The sequence below is a fragment of the Pongo pygmaeus genome, chromosome 15 (assembly GCF_028885625.2).
Source record: "Pongo pygmaeus isolate AG05252 chromosome 15, NHGRI_mPonPyg2-v2.0_pri, whole genome shotgun sequence".
NCBI lineage: Eukaryota > Metazoa > Chordata > Mammalia > Primates > Hominidae > Pongo > Pongo pygmaeus.
In genome coordinates, this window is record NC_072388.2 from 88,316,270 (window position 1) to 88,338,261 (window position 21,992).

At 44.2% G+C, this 21,992-nt stretch overlaps 1 protein-coding gene across 13 annotated transcripts in view; it reads right to left on the bottom strand.

The window, feature by feature from the left end:
* FOXN3 (forkhead box N3) overlaps positions 1–21,992 on the bottom strand; it is a 462,140-nt gene that overhangs the window by 112,972 nt on the left and 327,176 nt on the right. For all 13 annotated transcript variants that reach the window (XM_054447786.2, XM_063651974.1, XM_054447790.2 and 10 more), the window contains one exon: positions 14,157–14,221. In XM_054447786.2, coding sequence (XP_054303761.1) covers positions 14,157–14,221 — 65 coding nt within the window. The remainder of the gene's footprint in view (positions 1–14,156; positions 14,222–21,992) is intronic.

A 21,992-nucleotide genomic window follows, 5' to 3' on the forward strand; every position in this document is an offset into this window, starting at 1 on the left:
GTGTCAGGGAAGACTCTGCTGCTTATACGAGAGGCTGCTGTTGCTGCATCTCTTAAATCTACCCTCCTGACCGGCTCGATATGGTCAACTGTGCACTTCTCCATCACAATGTCACTCCAGGCCCTAAAACAAAAGAGATGCCCTTGTATTTGCAGCAACAGCAAAAGCTCATTTGGCGAAGCTCACCCAGTAATGAGGCTCATACCATAGGCACGAGCCATGAGTAAATGCACAGACAGCACTTGAGCATGACACGTGTGTATTTAAAAGCAAAGAGGAAAAGTGATGAAGCAGGATGCGGGGAGAAAACATCACCACCTCCCTTTTAGGTAGTTTACCTTCTTCCCTACAGGAAAAAGGACAGGGAGATGAAAGAAATGTGTTTCAAGCAGTTGAGGGGCAATTCTGATAAAGGTACCGTGAGCAGGTTTGACCCTGAGGAGATGAGGGTGGCTAGACAGTGGGTTCTCGGGGTAGATGATACAATTTAAATCTTACATTTAAATGAAGCTTATAAGGAAGGTCTGGGAGCTAACATGGGAAACTGCTGCAGGATGGTGAGCACTGCATCACGTGATTACAATGCGCAAGTTGGCCAGGATCCCTGGCGCTGCAGTGGTCATAGCTGGGCTGACGCTGGAAAGACAGGGAAGCAGCTGCCTTCGCTGGGTTAGGGGAGGGTGGCTCACCAGGTAGACTAGGAAGCAGGGGCCGGGGCAGTGCTCTGGCTGGGGGAGATGAAATGGGAGGACAAGTGAGGTAGCAGAAACTCAGATCACTATTAGTCTAGCATGCCTTTGCATTTCTCTCATTATCCAATCTACTTAGGAAAAATAATAATAATCACATCTCAAATCAGTATAATTTGAAGAGTAATTGAGTAATGAAAATCCAGTTCAGAACCAAAGATATAGCCTCTTCAATCTCACTTGCTAGTTCCCAACTTAATTTTTAAAATTAAGACACCTCTAATGAGACTCAAAATTGTTCACAATGAATCCAAAATGCAGTGAGGGGAACATCAGATGTTAAAAGAGAAAATGTGCTCCATTTCCAAAACGATCAGAGTATGTGTGCGTGTTGGCGGTGGGGGCCGTGGCAGGGGGTGAACACAGTTCTTCTCTATATAAGGCCATCTAACTATAAATGGCATTGGTTGGACATGTGAGTCAATGAACTTGGAGGAAATGGGGATTGCCTAAAATAGCAATTGTGCTATAGACCTGAATTTAGCATTTGAGCGACCTGACTTTGAATCCTGACTCTGAAAATCCTTCATAATAATACACACACACACATACACACACACATGCTCATCACACTTAAACATATATGCACCTACACACACATACAGCTACACATTCATTTACACATATACATATATGCTGCTTGGCTTAGCCAAATGCTCGACTTTAAGCTTCTGTTTCTTCATCTGTAAGATCAGGAAGATACCACCTACCTCTCAAGAAGTAAATGAAATTACATCTAAGCCAGGTCTCTGCAGCTCTAACGGGGGGTACGTGGATGTGAGGAGTATTACTACTATGATCCTACTTTCTCTAAATCAAGTCACCGTCTCTGAAAACTCTCCAAGCTCACCTTCTATTCCCTCAAGGGACAGTCAAACCACTAAGGGGGCCTCTTAAGACAACAAAGAGGCTGAAATGACGCTGACACACAGAAATCACCAGTGCTGTATACTTAAACTAACACTGTTAATTAGAGACACTGTATTCGTCATGACTCTCGACTGTACATAAGAAAACCCCAATTCAAGCTGGCTGAAGTATAAAGGAGAATTTATGAGCCCATCAAATCCAGCCACAGGTAGGGCAACGAGAGAGTGGCCCCTGTCTGTGCGTCTCTGTGCTGGTGCCATTTCCCGTACCCCAGCAGATTCCACGTGCAGGGCTCATGAGGCCAGCACACCCTGTGGAGCTCCCAGAGCCAGGATGCGAAGCCCAGGGTGGAATTCTGGCCTGGACTGGGCCACGTGCCCATCCCTCCACCAGTCACTAAGGCCAGGGAGTTCCTGTAAGAAGCTGGCACCTCCCATTTGGAATCTATGGGAAGTGGAGGGGTGGGAGGAGAAAGCTGTCCTGATAGGGCTACTGGAACCCATACTGTCCATGTGAGCCACTGCAACTTGGGCCCATGACAGCTGCAAAGTTTAAAAGTGAAAACTTCACAACTATTTCTTTTCCAGGCCATGCATGGCAAAACACAGAGACAAAAGTCTCCCAGAGCCTCAGAAATACAATACACAAATGATAGCACACAATTGACCTTTATACATGTCACAGCCTTCTTGTTTCTTATCACAACATCCTCACAAAATCCCTCAAAATGTGAGAAATGAATCCACAACTAGGACGTTGGGAGCATCTCTACTGGCAGACATCATCAACACCAAGACCTGTGGTTCTAACTCCTCGCTGCAACATGTGTCATATTAGCAGGGCTCAGATCATCCTGATCAAGCTCCATTAGAAATCACAGCCTATGGAAAGAGGGGCCAACCAATGTACGCTGTGGTGATGATGAGGTAGGGAGAAGTTCAACACAATTCCTTCAATGACTTTGTAAAGTTCCGTATCACTGCAAGTATGGCTGGCTGTCTTGCAGTCTCCCTGTGGTCTCTGAAACTAGTCTTTGCAAATGTCTTAGTCTAGTTTGCATTCTTGAAACCAAGGGGTTAATTTGATCGGATCTGCCTGTACTGCTTGCTTTGGGTCACTTGCTTTTTGTTATTTCTTTTTTCCTTTTTCCATGAAGCTGAGGCCTTGCCACTGAATGCTGGAACTTGACCTTCACTGGCTACTTTACAGATAACATTCATAGGTCACCATGGTAATGGTCGCAACAGTTGTTCTTCAGGAACTAGGGCAAGCTCCTGTCCAGTTCAAACCAGTTAGGACCACTGTCCCTTCAACTGGGCCTGCGCAAGTGCCGGAGAGGTGGCCTTTTGACATTGGAGGGCCAAAAGCTCCACCCCCAGATACGCTAATGCTGCCATTTACGGAACATACTTCCTTTGAGATGCCATGAACCCCGACTATGCTTGTGCAGAATGAACCTGTTACTTCATTTTTTTCCCCATGGCCAATCACCTTTCCCCACATGTTAGACCACCCTGCTTCCCTAACCCATAAATATCCCTAAGCCTTATCTTCAGGGAGGTGGATTTGAGAGCTGTTCTCCTGCCTCCTCACTTGGTACCTTTGTGAACAAATCTTTTCTCTTTTGGAAAACCCTCCATGTCACAGTGATTGATTTGCTGTGCTAAGGCAGAATGGACCTGGACCTGGCTGGAAGCATTCTAACACAATCAGAGGGACAGATCACAAGCAATTCCAGCCCATCTCCAAGGAACTTTCTTTTTCTGTCACATTTCTGCAGGATCTTAGTCACTCAGAAGGGTCAGAAAGAATAGCCAGTCAAGACTCCTATTCCACTCTGCCCATGGTCATCCCGTGGGCATTTGCCTTATGCACCAGGAGCTTCAGAGAGACTGAAAACAGTTTGAAACACTCCTAAAGGTATCACTTCAGTTCAGCCGGGGAAGGATCTATGTTACTATTGCTTTTGCTGTTGTCCGTTGGGGGTAGAAGGTACTGAACATCTTAGGAAATTGCAGGATATCGCAGAAATGCTATCATAAGCATCATTAATTCTATTTATTGGATACCCAATCATCACCAGGCACTGTGCAGGTCTCTGTCCATACATTATCTTTTAATTCTCACAAAATCCCATGAAGTAAGTACTACTACCTATTCGACTGACTGTAAAGGAAAGGCTCAAACTCATTGGATGAGTTGCTCGAGGTCACTCGGCTGGTGGGTGGCAGAGGCTGGCCTTTGAACCTAAGGTTGGCGAGCTCCAAGGTCCATATACTTCTCTCCTAGTTATGCCGCTTCCTCTGGAGTGAAGTGTGGCAATGGCACCTGCTCTTGGAGCACCTACTAAGTGCCAGGGATGCTAAACAGATCATCATCAATCCTCATAGTAATCTTGCAAGAGGGATATTTTTCATTGTATAGTAGCTCAAAGCGGGTTACAAAACTTCTCCAAAATCAGGTGGCAATTAGGAAGCAAGGTGTGGAATGGACTCAAGTATGCCTGACTTAAAAGCTGAGCTCATTTACCCTCATGCCTGTGTGTCATGACTCACAAAGGCCAACAGGGGACCTGGGGAGAAAGACGGGCAGAGGGATGGCAGGAGAGATTCATTCTGGAAGTTCACACCTGGCACTGGTAAAGGCCTGAGGGCAGGGGCCACATTCACTCATGCATGGGCACACTCCTGCACACACACACCCACTCCCATGTCACGTGCACCGCAGCAGGTACTCCCCAGAAACTCTGAGCCACACCTTCTGGTTGTCAAGGGAACCAAACAAGAACACAAACTTGACCCCTTGCAGTTTATAGGTGGATGATTTTAAGTCCATGTCTGAAACTGTCATGTGAACAGCTCGCTCAGAATATATTCTAAAAAGTTATCCTTCCTCATTAAAATCTCTTGGCAATTGTATAAAAATATTTCTAGACTTCCGTTTACAGTTCAACAGAATTTCAAGGGGAATGACTTTTTCAATTGTATTTTAAGACTGAGCACTTTGATAAAAGTAGGCTCTGCAGTGCAATGTGATCCAAGGTTGTTTAATCTTTATATTTTATAATCTAACTGATATAATTTAATAGGCTAGAAAAACATTTTTAAATGCTCAGAAATTAAATAAGGAAAGATTCCTATACATAAATTATAATTGGTGTAAAATTACTTGTATCTACATCTATCTACTAATATAAAATTCACATAGACTAAAATAAAATATTCATTCTATTAAAGAATGGGTGGGTTCCTCGCATTGTGTTAATCTTTGAATGACTAATTTTAGGATTTCCTTTTTTCTCTATCTAGTTTTTAAAAACCATAAAGTGAACTGTGTAGGAACCAGGAGGGAAAATGAAGCACCTTAATTACTTAAATGAAAGAAGACAAAGTTTTCATTTCCATCTTTTCGTCGGATTGTAAATTACTTATAAACATAACAGGATTCTCCCTCAGCCCTAGTCTGCAAAACACTGTAGAACATCCAAATATCTTAAGTAGAAAACTGTTTAGAAATATGTATGCCATTTTGAAGTAAAGACTGGTGTGAATTCAGGTTTCTGTGACTTCGAGCAGAACAATTGCTTCGGGCCTTGTTTTTCCCATCTACAAAATGGTAGTAAACCATATCGAATGCATAAGGCTAGTACAAAGAAATAATGCAGGCCAAGTGCAGTGGCTCATGCCTGTAATCCCAACACTTTGGGAGGCCGAGGCGGGTGGATCAGCTGAGGTCAGGAGTTCGAGACCAACCTGACCAACATGGTGAAACCCTGTCTCTACTAAAAATACAAAAAAATTACCCGGGTGTGGTGGTGGGTGCCTCTAATCCCAGCTACTTTGGGAGGCTGAGGCAGGAGAATCGCTTGAACCCGGGAGGCGGAGGTTGCAGTGAGCCGAGATCGCACCACTGCACTCCGGCCTGGGTGACAAGAGCGAAACTCTGTTTCAAAAAAAAAAGAAGTGATGGTTGCACAATGCTGTGACTATTAAATGCCACTGAACTGTACACTGTAAAATCATTAATTTTATATGAGTTTCACTTCAATTAAAAAAACTTATAGGCATTACATGTGGATGGTAAAATTAGGTAAAATTATAGGCATTACATGTGGATGGTAAAATATCTTTAGATTGTCTATTTTCTATAACAAAGACATTATTTTGGTAATAAAAGCAATAGATGTTATTTGGGGTGGGCAGGGGGACTGACATTAGAAACAAAAATTAAGCCAGGTACGGTGGCTCACGCCTGTAATCCCAACAGTTTGGGAGGCTGAGGCGGGCAGATCACCTGAGGTCAGGAGTTTGAGATCAGCCTGGCCAACATGGTGAAAACTCTGTCTCTACTAAAAATACAAAAATTAGCCGGGCATGGTGGCGCACGCCTGTAGTCCCAGCTACGCAGGAGGCTGAGGCAAGAGAATCACTTGAATCTGGGAGGCAGAAATTGCAGTGAGCCGAGAGCACGTCACTACACTCCAGCCTGGGCAACAGCGCAAGACTCTGTCTCAAAAAAAAAAAAAAAATAAATTAAAATAATCCTAATTTCAGGAGAGAGAAAGTGGCATGCTAATACAAAACCCCAGAGCCCTGAAATTTTTTGCTGAAACTGACCTCCTATTCTTCTATGAGGGGGCTCCTGCCCCTTTCCCTCTTTGTGAAACTCTGCACCTTTCATTTCAGTGATTTCTCCAGTTTCAGACTGAGCTGCTGCTTCTTCAAGGCCACTGCTGTAAACCTAGCTCTTGAATATGGGTCAGCTCTCTGGACCCTTTTCCTCTTTTCCATTCTATACCCTCCTGCAAAGCTCATCTATGCCCATAACCTATGCCCATAAGCTTCCTCCCCGCCCTGATTCCCCTCTTCCAAAGTCCAGCCTCAGTTTCCACCTCCTACTGAACAGTTACCCTGAAACATGAGATTAAGCCCACACACACCCCAGCAGGGACCTGGCCTGGAGGAAGCTCTTAATAAAAGCTCTCGATTTCCTGACTCCTGTGTTTCTGTTCACAAAACTGCCATTTTCTCAGTGTGCATCACTGGATTTTGGTTAAAATGTTTACTACAGACGGGTAGCGGGAAGAGCTGAAATTAAGGTCAGACAGGAAAATACAGGATATCTGACTGGTATTTTCCCAGATTCCACACCAGGCTGTAGCCACTGGGGAAGAAAGGGGGTGACTAGAGATTGGGCAAATTTGGAATCTCAAGAGATGGCAAAGATCAGAATCAACCAAATCCTTCTTTTTAAATTGCATTTCCTTGTATTTTTAAAGTAACTTAAGACTGTGTTCTGCATGTCCTCAGTGACCACATAAAACCTTGAGAGATCAGAGCTGCAGACCAGCAGCCCTGTAAATTCACCGCTGATTGTAAGCAAAAGCAGCTAGCTGACTCTATTACTGTAGTTACAGAAATATCTTTACAAATAACTCAGTGCAGAACAATAAGACAAATGATGCCAAGAATAAAGGGCCCCTCCTTGAAACCAGAGGGCCTCTGCAGGCCCAAAGAGGACAGAAGGCAATTAGGACTTAGGGGTTGGGGGGAATGGAGAGAGGTTTTCTTATTTTCCTTTTCTGTCATTGCTAATTTTTTTTAATGTGTATGCCTGAGGGTGAGAATCAGGAGATTTATGCATTAGGTGGATGCCCTCCTTTGCAAAATGGAAAAAAGAGTCAGCTTGCAGAGCAGATTAGACAGAAGAGGCCAAAGAGCCCAGGGGCTTCAAGCTCCAACCAAATGGGAAAGCAATGAGTGGGCGAGGGTCAGGGCAAATCCAAACAAAACCTGGGATTCATTGGCCCTTACAGAGAGGTAAGGGGTGCCAGGACTCCAGACCAGAGGCTGTGGCCAGACACAGGAGTCTGGTAGTGACATCCTGGTCATATCGGAGGGTGACACTGAAAATGGAAATCATGAGAAAGGAAGGTGTTTGGGAAAATGCTCCTTTGGAGAGTTTTGGAAGTTTTTTCAACTGGAATAGAATGAATGGTCAGAAATGTGAGGCATGAAACATTGAAGGCTAAAGCTGACTTCGTATGGAGCATTTGTGAGGTGTCAGGCACCAGAGTGACTGCGACATTCACAGTTCTTTAATCTTCGCCAAGATTACAAAGATCACAAAGACCTTGGGCCTCAGGTTTGATTGTAAAACGGGGTTGTGAGAAACACATCTCGCAGGCCCATTTTACAGACAATCGAACCTGAGGCACAAGGTCAGAGAGCTGGGGCCCAGAGAGGGAGGGATTCAGCCCCAGTTTGATGTGATGCTAAAGCCCGTGCTCTTTCACACAGCTATGTGTGCATCTGCTGTGAATATACACTTTGAGAGTATCGAGTACAGCTTGGTACTTGTGAGCTGGGTGAACTTCTCAAGCAAGCAGTCCTATTTATGAGAAATTAAAAGTGTCTGAGATAAAGATATGTATGAATTCTCCTTCAGGTTTATGTACACATCCAACAGGCTCTGGGCATCCTCAGCCTTTGCCCCATCCTGAGAACCGCCCTAACAGATGGGCAAAAGGACTGTGAGCCAGGAAGGCGAAGAGCACAAGGAAACCACATTTGGAGGATTTTAGCCCTATTTTCCTAAGAGTTGCAGTTTCGTAAAATATTTCAATAGCTAACCTTGATTGGGAATTTAGCATGAACTGTCCTATGTGCTTGACTAATGTGAATCCACCAAATCCTCGCGAGGACTCCAAGAGACAAGCATTGTCACGACTCCTAAAGAGAAGTTAAGCCAGCTGCCCAAGAAACCAACACAGGGTTCACTTCCAGGTTGTCCAAACCTATAATATATCGTATTGCCTCCCTAAGATCCACAGGACCTTGGAAAATCATCTTGTTTGGGGATGGGTATCTTCAGCCAGCCTTCCACCCACTCTGTCCTCTCTTTGCACCCACAGCAGACACAGCTGGCTGAAGATAACACTCTTTCTCCACTGAGCCAGAACTAAGCATCAAAATCCATTCTGACGTATTTTGGGGTAAGTTGCTAGAGTGGATCAGAGCTGGTACTAGATAGGGAATCTTTACCATCGCTGAGGTCCGCTACTTAAATTGCAAATGAAGCACTACGTATGCCACGTGGCTTGTCCAAGGTCACAAAGTTTACCAAGTGAAGGGTTGAGACCAGAACCCAGGTCCCTTGACTCATAATCCAGTGTTCCTTCCACTATAACTTCCTCTTGAGCCTTTCATGGCATGAAAGACAACCAAGGTGAGGTATCTCATACATTTCAGCAGTAAAAGTTCATAGCAGAGTTATGGGAGGGGGTAAGGGTTGTGGAGAACGGGTGATAAACGCTATTACTCCCAAGTAAGTTTGGACATGAAGCCAACCTAGAACATGGGAAACTGGTATTCCTCAAAGCAAGTCATCTAACCATCATGTCAGCTTCATGCACATTCTATGGATTGCACGTACATTGGTGCACATGGAGGAACAGCATGCATCTCACAGCAGAAGACCTGGTTTCCTTTTTCCCTATTTAAGCTGTGGGGGTGGATAGGTGGGAGTCTAAGGCAACACAATCCTCCTCTGTGAGCTGAAAATGCCTTTAAGTCCTTCCATTACATTAGCTCGTCCAGTGTGAGTTGTCAGAAGTAAACGGATGGCCAGGCACAGTGGCTTAAGCATGTAATCCCAGCACTTTGGGAGGCCAAGGCGGATGGATCACCTGAGGTCAAAAGTTCGAGACCAGCCTGGCCAACATAGCAAAACCCCATCTCTACTAAAAATACGTAAAAATTAGCTGAGTGGGGTAGTGGATGCCTGTAATCCCAGCTACTTGGAAGGCTGAGGCAGAAGAATCACTTGAACCCGAGAGGCAGAGGTTGCAGTGAGCCAAGATCACACCACTTGCACACCAGCCTGGGCGACAAGAGCGAGACTCCGTCTCAACAACAACAACAACCAACAGAAGTGAATGGAAATAAAATATGTTAATTTATTTTAATTCTACCACTGCATCCTAGGGACACAGAGTTGATAATAATTAGTGGCCCAATACTACAGTGATGGAGAAAACGAAGAGGGAAGAATGACCAGAAGGGGGTAAGGGTGTCGAGTGAGTCACTGGAAAGGTTTGTAAAAACAGTGGTTTCATCTGTGCTGACGGTGGCTGGGCTTCTTAGAGTGGGTGGGCCAAGCAGCCTTTTCCAAGAAGGGCTAGGACTCGTGGTCTGACCACAGAACGGGCTGTGAGTGGTTGAGAGGGTGGGACCTGGACTTCCCCTGGGGATCTCCAGCCTAACCCAGGACTGGACACACAGAGATGTATCATCAAGAAATGCTTGCAGGTGGGGTGGGGAAGGTAGGCCCAGGGAATGCCTGCTTAGAGGAAGAGCTAGAAATAAAAGCAGGCCAAAATGGTCAGGCAGTAGCTCCTCTCTGAACAAAACTCCGCTGGGAGCTCTGAGGCCAACAGGGCCTACAAGGCCAAGAGGGCAGAAGTACGAAATAAAATCAGCATGGCTTGTGGCAACTTTCAGCAGAAGACATGAAGCTACCAAGAGCAGAGGTGCCTATGTCGTTTTGGGATGAAACCATCAGAGACCAGATGAAGGGTCAGATTAGGGGTGAGCAATGTCTTTAATTATGAATCACTGACTCATTACAACAAATCATCCAAGGGTGATGTTTTAATAAACTAACCTAATTTTAAGTTTGATGTGTGAATGGAATATGGGGGAGGGGGACAGGGAGTTTGGAAATGGGAAAATACAAAAAAGACTTTATTCTTTTCATTAACAAAATAACAGAGATTAGTAAACGAATTAAATGAATACAATAAAGAACACATTTAAAACACAGAGAGACCATAACACAGAGACAGACAGACACAAGAAGGGACAGCGGGGACACCTGTCAGCTGGCCACGCCTGCAGGGCTCTGAATAAGCCACTCTTCTGTTCAGCCCGCCCTGGGTCCCCTCTGAACAATGAGCTTGTCCCCTTCTAATGCTCTGCTTGGTTTCAATTGTACAAGAACTGAAGTGCTCTCTAGCCTGCTGAAACTGTCTGTAGCAGCCTAAATGGCATTTAAAATAAAGACTGTGAACTGATGAAATGACCAATTATGTTAAGTACCCATGCCTGGTGTAATCCAAACCAAATCTTACCCCATTATCCTCAAAACCGAGAGGTGATTCAGCAGCCCCTCTTGCCAGTGATTCTGAACCAAAATACAGGCACTGCACCCGACGTCCAAGGAGGACCTCGAGAACAACCAGTTAATTCTTGCAATTGATTTTGTGCTGGGAAAAATAAAGGTACTAAGTTTCCACTCTAAACCAAACAATGATTAGGCAATGAAAACTGGTGCCCCGCTCTAACTATTAGGTCATTTTGATTTCAACTTTGTTTCAGGTTTTAACTTCCATTATTTCCTCTTCAGACATTGCATTATTCTTCCCGTCGCTATCCAAAGGTGTCTATGAAGTGCTCAGGTTCTGCGCTGTTGCTATGGTCTCTGTGAAGCTAAGTTCTCTGGTTATTTCTCTTTCTTGCAATGACTTTCTTTTTTTTTTCTATTTCCACACACCTATATCTATCTGCTTTTCTAAGGCCTTAAGTGTCAGTTCTCCCAAGAAGTGACAGCCCCTCTGCTCCCACCCTTCTGACAAAAATAGGTCTCCCTCCTCTACACGACAGGGCACCCCCACTGTATCAGTCCATTTTCACGCTGCTGATAAAGACATACTGGAGACTGGGTAATTTATAAAGAAAAAGAGGTTTAATGGACTCACAGTTCCACGTGGCTGGGGAGGCCTCACAATCATGGTGGAAGACAAAAGATACGTCTTACATGGCAACAGACAAGGGAGAATGAAAGCCAAGCAAAAGGGAAACCCCTTATAAAACCATCAGATCTTGTGAGACTTCTACACCACCACGAGAACAGTATGTGGGAAACCGCCCCATGATTCAATGATCTCCCACAACATGTAGGAATTATGGGAGCTACAATTCAAGATGAGATTTGGGTGGGGACACAGCCAAACCATATCCTACTTATTTTCCTATCCTGCATTATTGAGTCCTGGGGAGACCACTCCATGAAGCAAGTTATCCCCCACCCTGGTTCAATTCTGCCAGTCCTGCTAGTGATCCATAACTCATGATCCATAACCCCGGCTGGCTTCTGCTGGCCAGTCACTGGTCCCACAGCACCCTAAAGAAAGATTCCCATGTCAACCCCACGTGACCAAACTGCACCTTCTCCCCCAGTGCTGAGAACTGGCATCTTTGGGGACAAGCATCCTCGTTCTACTTGCCCTCAATTCCAAAGCCTGTGGCTGGAACCTATTAACAGAGTTCCCTACTGGTCTGATTATCTAGAAAAATTTCCTTCCACTTGCTATAGGGGAAAAGGAGGGGTGCGTGTACATTTTTGAATAGAAAGCGAGAAACCAAGAACCTGAGAGAGTGGCATTAAACAGGCACATTTTTCTTCTACTTGATTCCAACCCAAACCTTCCCCTGGCATGACTGGACAGTCTCTTCTTTAGGTACTCATATCTTTATTCGTAAAATCTTGCTTGTGGGCCTTAGCAACTTTCCCGTGGCCCAGAACCACCCACCAAAGGAACACAAAAATATTAATTAGGAAGAATACCCACATATTCCAAAAAAATATTATCACAACAAAAGTGTCTCCAGAACTCTAGGGAATGAAGAAACATCACAGAAAAAAAATGAATGTTAACAAATCTCTGCCCACCCTCCCAAGCTCTCACCAAGATTCTTCTGATTTTCAAAGGGACAAAATTTTAATGGGTTGCATTTAACTGGATGTGGATTCAATAAGCATCTGAAATCGGTACTAGTTTAATTCACAGTGCCTAGAGCTACTGGGGGAATTTGTAACCCTATCAGGAAGAGGAAAGAAGTCTACACTCACGGGATAATCTCATACTGACATCTCTCAACTTCAGAAAACTTATCAATATTAATATTTCTCTCATGTTTTTGCCCCACAGAAACGAACAAAAAGAACTTACCTAATGCCAAAGTGAATGAATAAAAATCGTGAGAAAAGGCTCTAAGAAAACAAAATCTCTTTTCTTAAAATAATCCAAACCCGAATGATATTCATATCACTGCTATAGTTCTAGAGGCAAAATGATGCACATAACTTTGAAACTCACTTGAAAAGAACCCAAAGGCTGATCCTAATCAGTTTCCACTCCTACTATCTGAAGGGAAAACAGAATAGATTTTTTTAAATTATGTGTTAATTTTTGAGAGTGGAGGGACTTCCTTTTGTTTTCTTCAACATTTAGGATATCTATGATGATTATTAAAATTAGGTTTAACCAAACTTGCCTGACTACATTTCACCTGTATGAAGCAAAAATACAAAGAAACGCTTGAGTTCCCAATTTCACGGGCTATTAAAATGACAGTATGCAATTGCGGGGCCTATAAATCAGCACTAAAAATGTGATGACATCTCTGACAAGGGTTTGAGCTACTACGGAAACCTGAAGATACATATCTCTCTTCTTAATCACACTCATCTTCTACTCTTTCACACGTAGGGCCGGCCCTCAGCCTGTACTTTTAAGGGAAAGAGGCTAAATAGCTCTCAACCAATCAATAGACACTAAAATCCCTCACCATAAGCCCAGTGTAGTTCAAAAGCTCTTAGCACAGCCAAACCCATCCGCATTTGGCCAGTGGGGCCTGTCTGACTCCTAGCCAATCAACAGAAGTAGGAGGGATAGGAAGCTCCAAGACCACTCAATTCCTTATTTATAGAACAGATATCCAAAATAGCGATAACCCCAAAGTTATTTCTAAAAGTATTAAAAGTGAACCCCTTTGCTATTTTTTAAATCATTTATTCCTCCTCAACTTTGGCCATTTCAAAAGGAACTTAATGGCAAAAGTAGAGATGAAAGGTCACTGGAATTCCGTGAGCACACCACCTAAGGACTAGGACAAGGCAGCTGAGTTGGGCTGGACAACAGCAAGGGTGTCCCCTGTAGGTGACACTTGTGGGGACCAATGTAGGGTGACTGGACTCCAAACCTCAGAACAAACCATGGCCAACCTTCCAGGTACATGTAGATGTTGGGCAACAGCAAGAAATGCATGCACCTCCATGATGATACAAGTGCCAGAATAACCAAACCCTCCTTTTTCAGCTCAAGTTTTTGAAACATGTAACGGGGTGTGCTTTTATCAGCCTAGTTTATGTTTCTGTCACATTCTAATTACCATGTAATTCCAACGTCACCAAAGTAAGCCAACCACTTCCAGAATATGAACAGTGACGGCGGGCCAAAGAAGCAGTCCTTAGAGGCCTGGTTTCAGACTCATGATTCACAGCGACCGAGAAGCTTGAGTAGGAAGAAATAAAGAGAACTGGACAAACGGACCCCACCCACAACAGTCACACTTCTCCAGAGAGCGGCCACTCCTAAATGAGACAGAACTCTCCTATTTGACACCAAGCACAAAGGAGTGATGAAAGGCGGGTGGGTGAGGGGGAGGGAAAGGAAGGGTGTTGCTAGGGACCTACCTTGGAGAAGGGCTCCATTTCTCTTGAAGAAGGTACTGCCCGGCCAGATGGGTGGACCTGATGTGCTGAAAGAGAAGAGAAACCAGCATAAGGCCAAGTTCATCTGTACTCATACACCTGCAACCCCTTCCCACACTTCCCTCAAAACATTTCCCCAAGTATGCATTACTGACACCCTTTGAAAATGCATCCTCGAAAACCATGAGGTCTGCTTTATTGTAAACAGGTTTCATATTTCACAGTGCAGAACCTATCTGTGTGAGTATTCTGCTTATCATCTTGACCCTGCTCACACCTGGGCACTGGAATGACCGACAGACACACAAAATGGCAAATTCACATGGTTTAACGGCATAGCATATAACTTAAGAATATATGCTAACCTGTTCATAATGTCATGAATATATGTGGCAAAGAACTCCTAATCATGTTTTCTGAGACCAAGCGGGTTTTCCAACACTTCCTGGTGCCACCTGTCTGCTACAAATGCAAACTTGCCTTTCTTGGCATTTCTACCACTAAATCCTTAATATATGGAGATGACCTTAATCGACTTCCTCCTTCCCCCTCTTCTCTTGTTTCGTATCCTGTTTTCGATTTCTTGGCTTAAAATGTTGCACTCCATACCCTATAAAACATTTTGCAGATATATTACCACCCACAGTGTGGTAACAGGAGAGGCAAGAAAATAGGAGAGATCAATATATCACGAAGACACTTACTGCATTTATAGATGAGCATTTTCACTGTTTTAAGACAGCCAGTAGAAAACTTTATAACCAAGCCAGCCTTAGTAAAATGTCCTTAGACTGGAAAGTAGGTTATATTCTAAATCAAGGATTGGTTTAGATTAATGTTAGAAAGTACTTAGTCAAAAATGTTACTACATCCAGCCCAAGAGGCAGTATAAATTATTCTCACCAAAATAGTACATGACAAATTATATTGGTTAATGCATTATCAATCACCTTCAATATGAGAAAAATAGGTTCGAGTAATGCATTTTCAAGTTTGGCAGAAACACACACACACACACACACACACACACACACACACACACACACACACACACACACACACAGAAGAATTTGAAGGGCTATACGGTGAATGCTTCACTGGTAAACCAGGGTCTCTAGTTACCTAGGACAGCAATACTGTTAGCAAGCAGAAATGCCAGTGACACATTCTGCCCACTGGAATTTCATTACCAGAGGTACAAATAGTATGGCAGGTATAGGGACACATTACATGATTGAGGAGGAGTAGGAGAGAAGAAGAAATGCGCTACAGCACAAAAATGCTATCACACATCAAAATCATGTCAAATGTGCTAGAAAATACATACTATAAACCTTGATGTTAATGAACCTTTTGTTTTATTTTGTTTTGGATCCACCATACTAAAATTCAATGAGCATCACGCATCTCAGCCATGGTTTTTCCCACAGCCCTGATTCTCAGCCAGGCAGTTGTGACCACAGAGTGGCCAGGAGCTTCACAGGGTAACAGCAGACTGGACTGGAGTCTCAGGATGATGACACCAGCTGATTGCTCTTCCATTGGATTCCGATCTTACTCTGTTTCGGGGCACTTAAGGCTCAAAGTTGCATGAAGAATAATGTGCATTAAAATACTGAAGATTATCTTTTAACAATCCCAGCAAGCTCTCAGGATTTTACCATCTTATTTTTATAACAAAGCAGGGAACAGCAAGCTGGCTGTTGCCAATACAGAATCACCTGATTTATAAAGATATTTTAAAACTGAGGATTTCATTATAGCAGAGTTGGTGTTTCTAGAGAATTCAATAATTGAGTATTACTGCAGGAGCCTGAATATCCAGCTTACTTCCATCCAAATCTCTTCTTTATCCTGACCTTGATTTGGCTGAAAACTAAGTAGACATCAGGGATGGAGCAGTATGGGGAATGAAGGTCGGATAAATCCAGTGGTTTAGATAAGGAAAATTCTCTGTATGATAGAAATCTACCTAAAGAGTCTTACAACATCCTTTTAATGTACTTAAATCACTGATCACCACTGTTCTATGGTCAATCTGTGGTGCTGTGGAACTTATCTGTACTCTAGTAGTGGAGAGAGACTTGGACTGGCCACCATCTTCTCTTTCCTGGCCCCTGTTGTAATTGTTGACTTCACAAGTGGTCTCTTTCCAGTTCAGGGTAAGTCAGCTCCTGCCACGCTGACTGCACAGTTTTCAAGGTCCCTGGCCCATATCTACACGCTTCTTTTGGATGGTTCCTCAAAATGACATCTTCTAACTGTTAGAAGATCCGAGGATTTATTAAACCCCTGCTGAGAATTGTGCTTGGTGTTGAGAAAGGCTTGAGGGGAAAATTTAAAACCCTATTTTATGACCTCTAAGAACCTGCTGTCATACTTACCTGGCTCCAAACTCCTCTGACTCTATCTAATGAGACCAGCGATGCCTATAGACAGATTCATGGTTATGCCTCCAGTGGTTGCAGGTTGGGAAGGCAACAAGCTTGATTTTTTTTCCCCCTCCATCTGGAGATGTCCCTGCATGACTGGCCTTTAAAGCTTAAAGCTGGTTAAAACCACACATAGTACATGAAATTACTTAGAAATGTCTATTAACCACAGTAATTCAGAGATGAAACCAGTGATAGAAGTCTTTGTGGGAGGAGATGCAAACCACCCATCCTCAGGCAGCTCAAGAGCGGGGACGGTGGGAGTGGTGGGTGAAGGGGAAGAATGGGGTGCGCTCCATACCCAGCCATGTAAATATCACTGCCATGAGAAATGACCATGGGGGCCCCTTCTTAACCCTGAGTGGGTTTTAATCACCTTAAAATGGTGTTTGCATTGCTTGACCCTAGGATCAAGTTACCATTTACTGAGCATAGTAATCAACCCTTTTCCATGGAATCCTCTAATTCTGCAGGGTGAGCAGGGCAGAAATCACCTTCCTGTTTTTTGGGGTTTTTTTTGGACAGAGTCTCGCTCTGTAGCCCAGTCTGGAGTGCAGTGGTGCCATCTCAGCTCAGTGCAACCTCCGCCTCCCAGGTTCAAGCAATTCTCCTGCCTCAGCCTCCGGGGTAGCTGGGATTACAGGCACCGGCCAGCAAGCCCAGCTAATCTTTGTATTTTTAGTAGAGACGGGGTTTCACCAACTGATTTCAATGGCCAGGCTGGTCTCGAACTCCTGACCTCAAGTTATCCACTCGCCTTGGCCTCCCAAAGTGCTGGGATTGCAGGGGTGAGCCACCATGCCTGACCCATCCATTCTTTTTTTTTTATTTTTTTAAATTGAGACAAGGTCTTGCTCTGTTGCTGAGGCTGGTCTCAAACTCCTAGCTTCCAGTGATCCTCTTGCCTCATCCTCCCAAAGCACTGGTGGTGTGAGGTACCATGCCCAGCCACCTTCCCCATTCTATAGGGAGACAGACAGAGGTCCTGAGAGGTGAAAGGACTTGCCCAAGGCACTGCGTGACAAGTTAGTGATCAACCCAAGAAGGACTAGGGCTTGCCCACTGTACCATAGAGGCACACACATCAACAGCTCCAATTTCATTTCTAATCTTCCAGCTTTCCTCTTCTGCTCTTCCAGCACTAAACTCTTAGTCATCCTTCCCCATGGAAGAAGGCTGTGAATGGTATTTTGCTAGGACTCTCTCCAAGGCAAAGTCCCAGGCTAGAAAAAGCAATCAGACTAACCATATGTGAAAGACACGCAGGCTCCTATTAGCAGAAACAATACAACACCAGTGCCACAAATGTCTCATTTCAATAATACGCTAACAAAAATCCCATGACCTTCAGCAGTGTAAGCCAGACCAACTTTGTAACAAAGAAAGCGGACCGACAGGTTAAGAGGACCTTGCCGGCCAGCAAGGTGGAGTGCGACCTGGCATTTGAGAACATTGATCCGGCTGATCGTTAAGAGCAGCGCTGAGCCTGCAAATCCCAAGAGGTGAGTGATACCATCCTGAACAGCATACCCGGCAGCTGCCAGAGACTCAGCCCTCAGTAATTCCCGGATCCCACACTCTGAGCTGCACTATCTCCAGCTCCCAAGGGGATACCTTGAGTCAACAGGTTGGACAGCCTGAGGGTGGCTCTTAGCAAGATGATGTGATCCATCATGTGTTCTCTCTACACCCAGGGACCTTAACCATTGTGAGAACCACCTGGATTATAAACCAAGACCCTGGGAGGTTCCGCCAAGACACACACCTGTAATTCACCAGCTGAACTTTCTGTGGATCTCAATGAGAAATAAATTAAGAAAAGGACTGTTTTCTAAGATCTCACCTGCCAAATGTGAACTAAGACCTACAAAAGAGAGAAGCTGGCCAGGCATCGTGGCTCACGCCTGTAATCCCAGCACTTTGGGAGGCCAAGGTGGGCAGATCACAAGGTCAGGAGTTTGAGACCCGCTTAACCAACATGGTGAAACCCCGTCTCTACTAAAAATACAAAAATTAGCCAGGCATAGTAGTGCATGCCTGTAATCCCAGCTACTCAGGAGGCTAAGGTAGGAGAATTGCTTGAACCCAGGAGGCGGAGGTTGCAGTGAGCTGAGATCATGCCACTGCACTCCAGCCTGAGTGACAGAGCAAGACTCTGTCTCAAAACAAAACAAAAAAAAAAAGAGAGAAGAGGATGCTACAACATAGATGAAGCTTGAAAGCAAGCTAAGTGAAATAAGCCAGAATAAATAAAACAGATACTGTCTGATTCCACACAGAAGAGGTATCTAGAATAGTCAAATTCACAGAGACAGAAGATGGAATGATGGTTGCTAGAGGCTCGGGGAAGGAGGAGTAGGGAGTTTAATCGGTACAGAGGTTCAGTTTTACAAGACGAAAAGAGTTCCGGAGGTTGGTTGTACAACAATGTAAATGCACTTAACACTACAGAACTGCATACTTACAAAATAGTTAAGATGATAAATTATATGTATTTTACCACAATTTTTTTTTTTGGCAACAGGGTCTTGCTCTGTCACACAGGCTGGGGGTGTTGTGGCACAATCTCGGCTCACCGCAGCCTCCACCTCCTGGACTCAAGCAATCCTCCTGCCTCAGCCCTCAGAGTAGCTGGGACTACAGGCACACACCACTATGCCTGGCTAAGTTTTTTTGTTTTTTTTTTTGTAGGACAGGGTCTCACTGTGTTGCCCAGGCTGGTCCCGAACACCTGGGCTCAAGTGATCTGCCCACTTCAACATAAATAATTTTTGTTAATGTATTAAAAAAAGAGGGGAGGACGGCGGGGAGGGAGGGGAGGAGGGCGAGGAGGAGGGAGGGAAGAAGGGAGGGGGGGGAGGAAGAAAGAACAGAGAGATTGAGATGATAAGAAGGACTCTGAAGAAATGAATGAAAGCCTAAAGTGCTTGGGGTGGGAAGAAAGGAAGAATCTCTGAATGTCCCCCGTGGTTAGCTTTCTGCCAGAATGGTCCACAGCACACGACAAAGCAGAAAGCCCAAACCAACGAGGATGGGGTGGGAGGAGAAAATGGGTGTAGCAAGACCAGCCCACCCTGATTTAGCACTCATGGAGGCCAGAGCTTACCCACTACTCTTAAGCAACCGAGCACAGAGTCCTATCATACTCTTAGCGCTGGAGATGGACTGTGATGGCAATCCCTTCGGATGGGTGACATCTACCACCAGACTGTAATTTCCCCAGGAATAAAACAGTCAAAGCAGTTGTAACAAAGGGAGAATCACCCCCCAAAAAATCCTTGAAATTCCATTGTTTTGCCTTATAACTGGGGATTAATCACCAGGAAATAATAGAAAACCAAATGTGACCTACGCCACACTGTAACAGGGACTCTTTGAGTGAAGGATGTCAGTCGCTGGCATTTGGAACACGGCAACCACAGCAGGCTGGACAGAGACGTGTGTGGGAAGCTTCACAAAATACCACTCACCATTTGAGAAGCATCACTAAGAGCACAGATGAAAGTTCAGATTCTCAGGGACACTCTCAACATTTTTCTAACCTTCCAAAGAAGCTTGAGTGTCCCGGCAATTAAAAGGGATCTCTGTGGCCACAGGGTCCAATCCAGGGTGAAGTGGAGAGACTGCGGGATTTGGACTCAGGAATTTTGTTTAAAACACAGACTGAAAGTCTTTTAACTTGTCAAAGTCTCAATTCCATGCCTGCAAGCCGAGGGCAAATGATAACATCTAGTGTGTGAGAATAAAATGAGATGATGGGTAAGAAAAAATGCTTTCTAGACTGCAAAAATCCCAGAGGTGGTTCTTCTTTTTGTCGTTTTTGTTTTTGAGACAGAGTCTTGCTCTGTCGTTCAGGCTGGAGTGCAGTGGTGTGATCTGGGCTCACTTCAACCTCTGCCTCCCGAGTAGCTGGGATTACAGGCACGCACCACCATGCCTGGCTACTTTTTGTATTTTTGGTAGAGACACAGTTTCCCCATTGCCCAGGCTGGTCTCGAACTCCTGAACTCAAGAGATCCACCTGCCTTGGCCTCCCAGAGTGCTGGGATTACAGGTGTGAGCCACGCCCAGCCCCAGTGGTAGTCTTGATTGCAAGCAAACCCCAGTTCAGAGTTAACTGACACACTCAAGGCCACACAGCAACATTTTGGCCGTTGTTAGGTGGGCACCAGCACTTCCTCCTAGACATCCTTAACTCTCCCAACTCGGCCCTTTTTTCCATTCCTGTGACAGATGAGGTAACTGCACTTTTCTCTTCCTTTTTTCTTTAAGGATTCTTTGAGATGTTCTAATTGCAAATACTTCAGTCTAAAGTAGCAACAGTTACTAAATATCCAAGAAGCAGCTTCACAGATGTCACTTACTCTAAAGAATGCTTAAAAAAAAAAAAAAAAAAAGTAACTCTGTTGGCTCACCCCTGTAATCTCAGCACTTTGGGAGGTCCAGGCAGGAAGATCACTTGAGCCCAGGAGTTTGAGACCAGCCTGGGAAACATTAAAAATAGAACATTTTTTTATTCTACAAAAAATAAACAAAATCAGCCCAGTGTGGTGGCATGTGCCTGTGGTCTCAGCTACTCAGGAGGCTGAGGTGGGTGGATCGCTTAAGCCCAGGAGTTCCAAAGCTGCAGTGAGCCTTGATTGCACCACTGCACTCCAGCCTGGGCAACAGAGCAAGAACTTGTGGCAAAAAAAAAAAAAAAAATAGCTCCATGCAGAATCCTGCAAAGATCCAAAATGGGCACTCGATCAAGAGACAGAAAGAGACCAGGTAGAAACCTGCCAAGAGTGGCCCATTTCAGAGGGTGACAATTACTGAGGAGGCATGACTGAAGTGATCAGACCACAAGCAGCTAGGCCCACCAACACTATAACTGAGAGTGTGGCAAGATTACTCAGAGGGCAATACACCAATCAAGATAAGAAATGGAATTGCTTTGTAAACTTAGCCAAATGTTGAAACTGGAGACTCAACTGATTTCAAAGGTATCAGCCTGCACATAGTTCTTGTGTGCCTAATACCACTAGGACCCATGAGAATCTGATAGGTGGCAGCTGCTCTGGCACCATATCTATTGAGCTATTTTACTTTACTTTTAAACAATTATCATTTTACTTTATTTCAGAATAAGTTTACAGTTGAAAAATAATGTTTACTATCAACATTATACGAACAAAACTTTTATAGCAAAACCTTGGTATGTGAGCATTAATAATCCAAATACTATACAGATATAGAAGATATTTTAAAAATGGAAATGACATACTCCAAAGGCTGTAATGGGCACTATATACATATATATATATATATATATATATATATATATATATGCTTGCACTGGGTCCGTAAGCATTATACTATAATTCACTAAATGTCATCCAAGAAG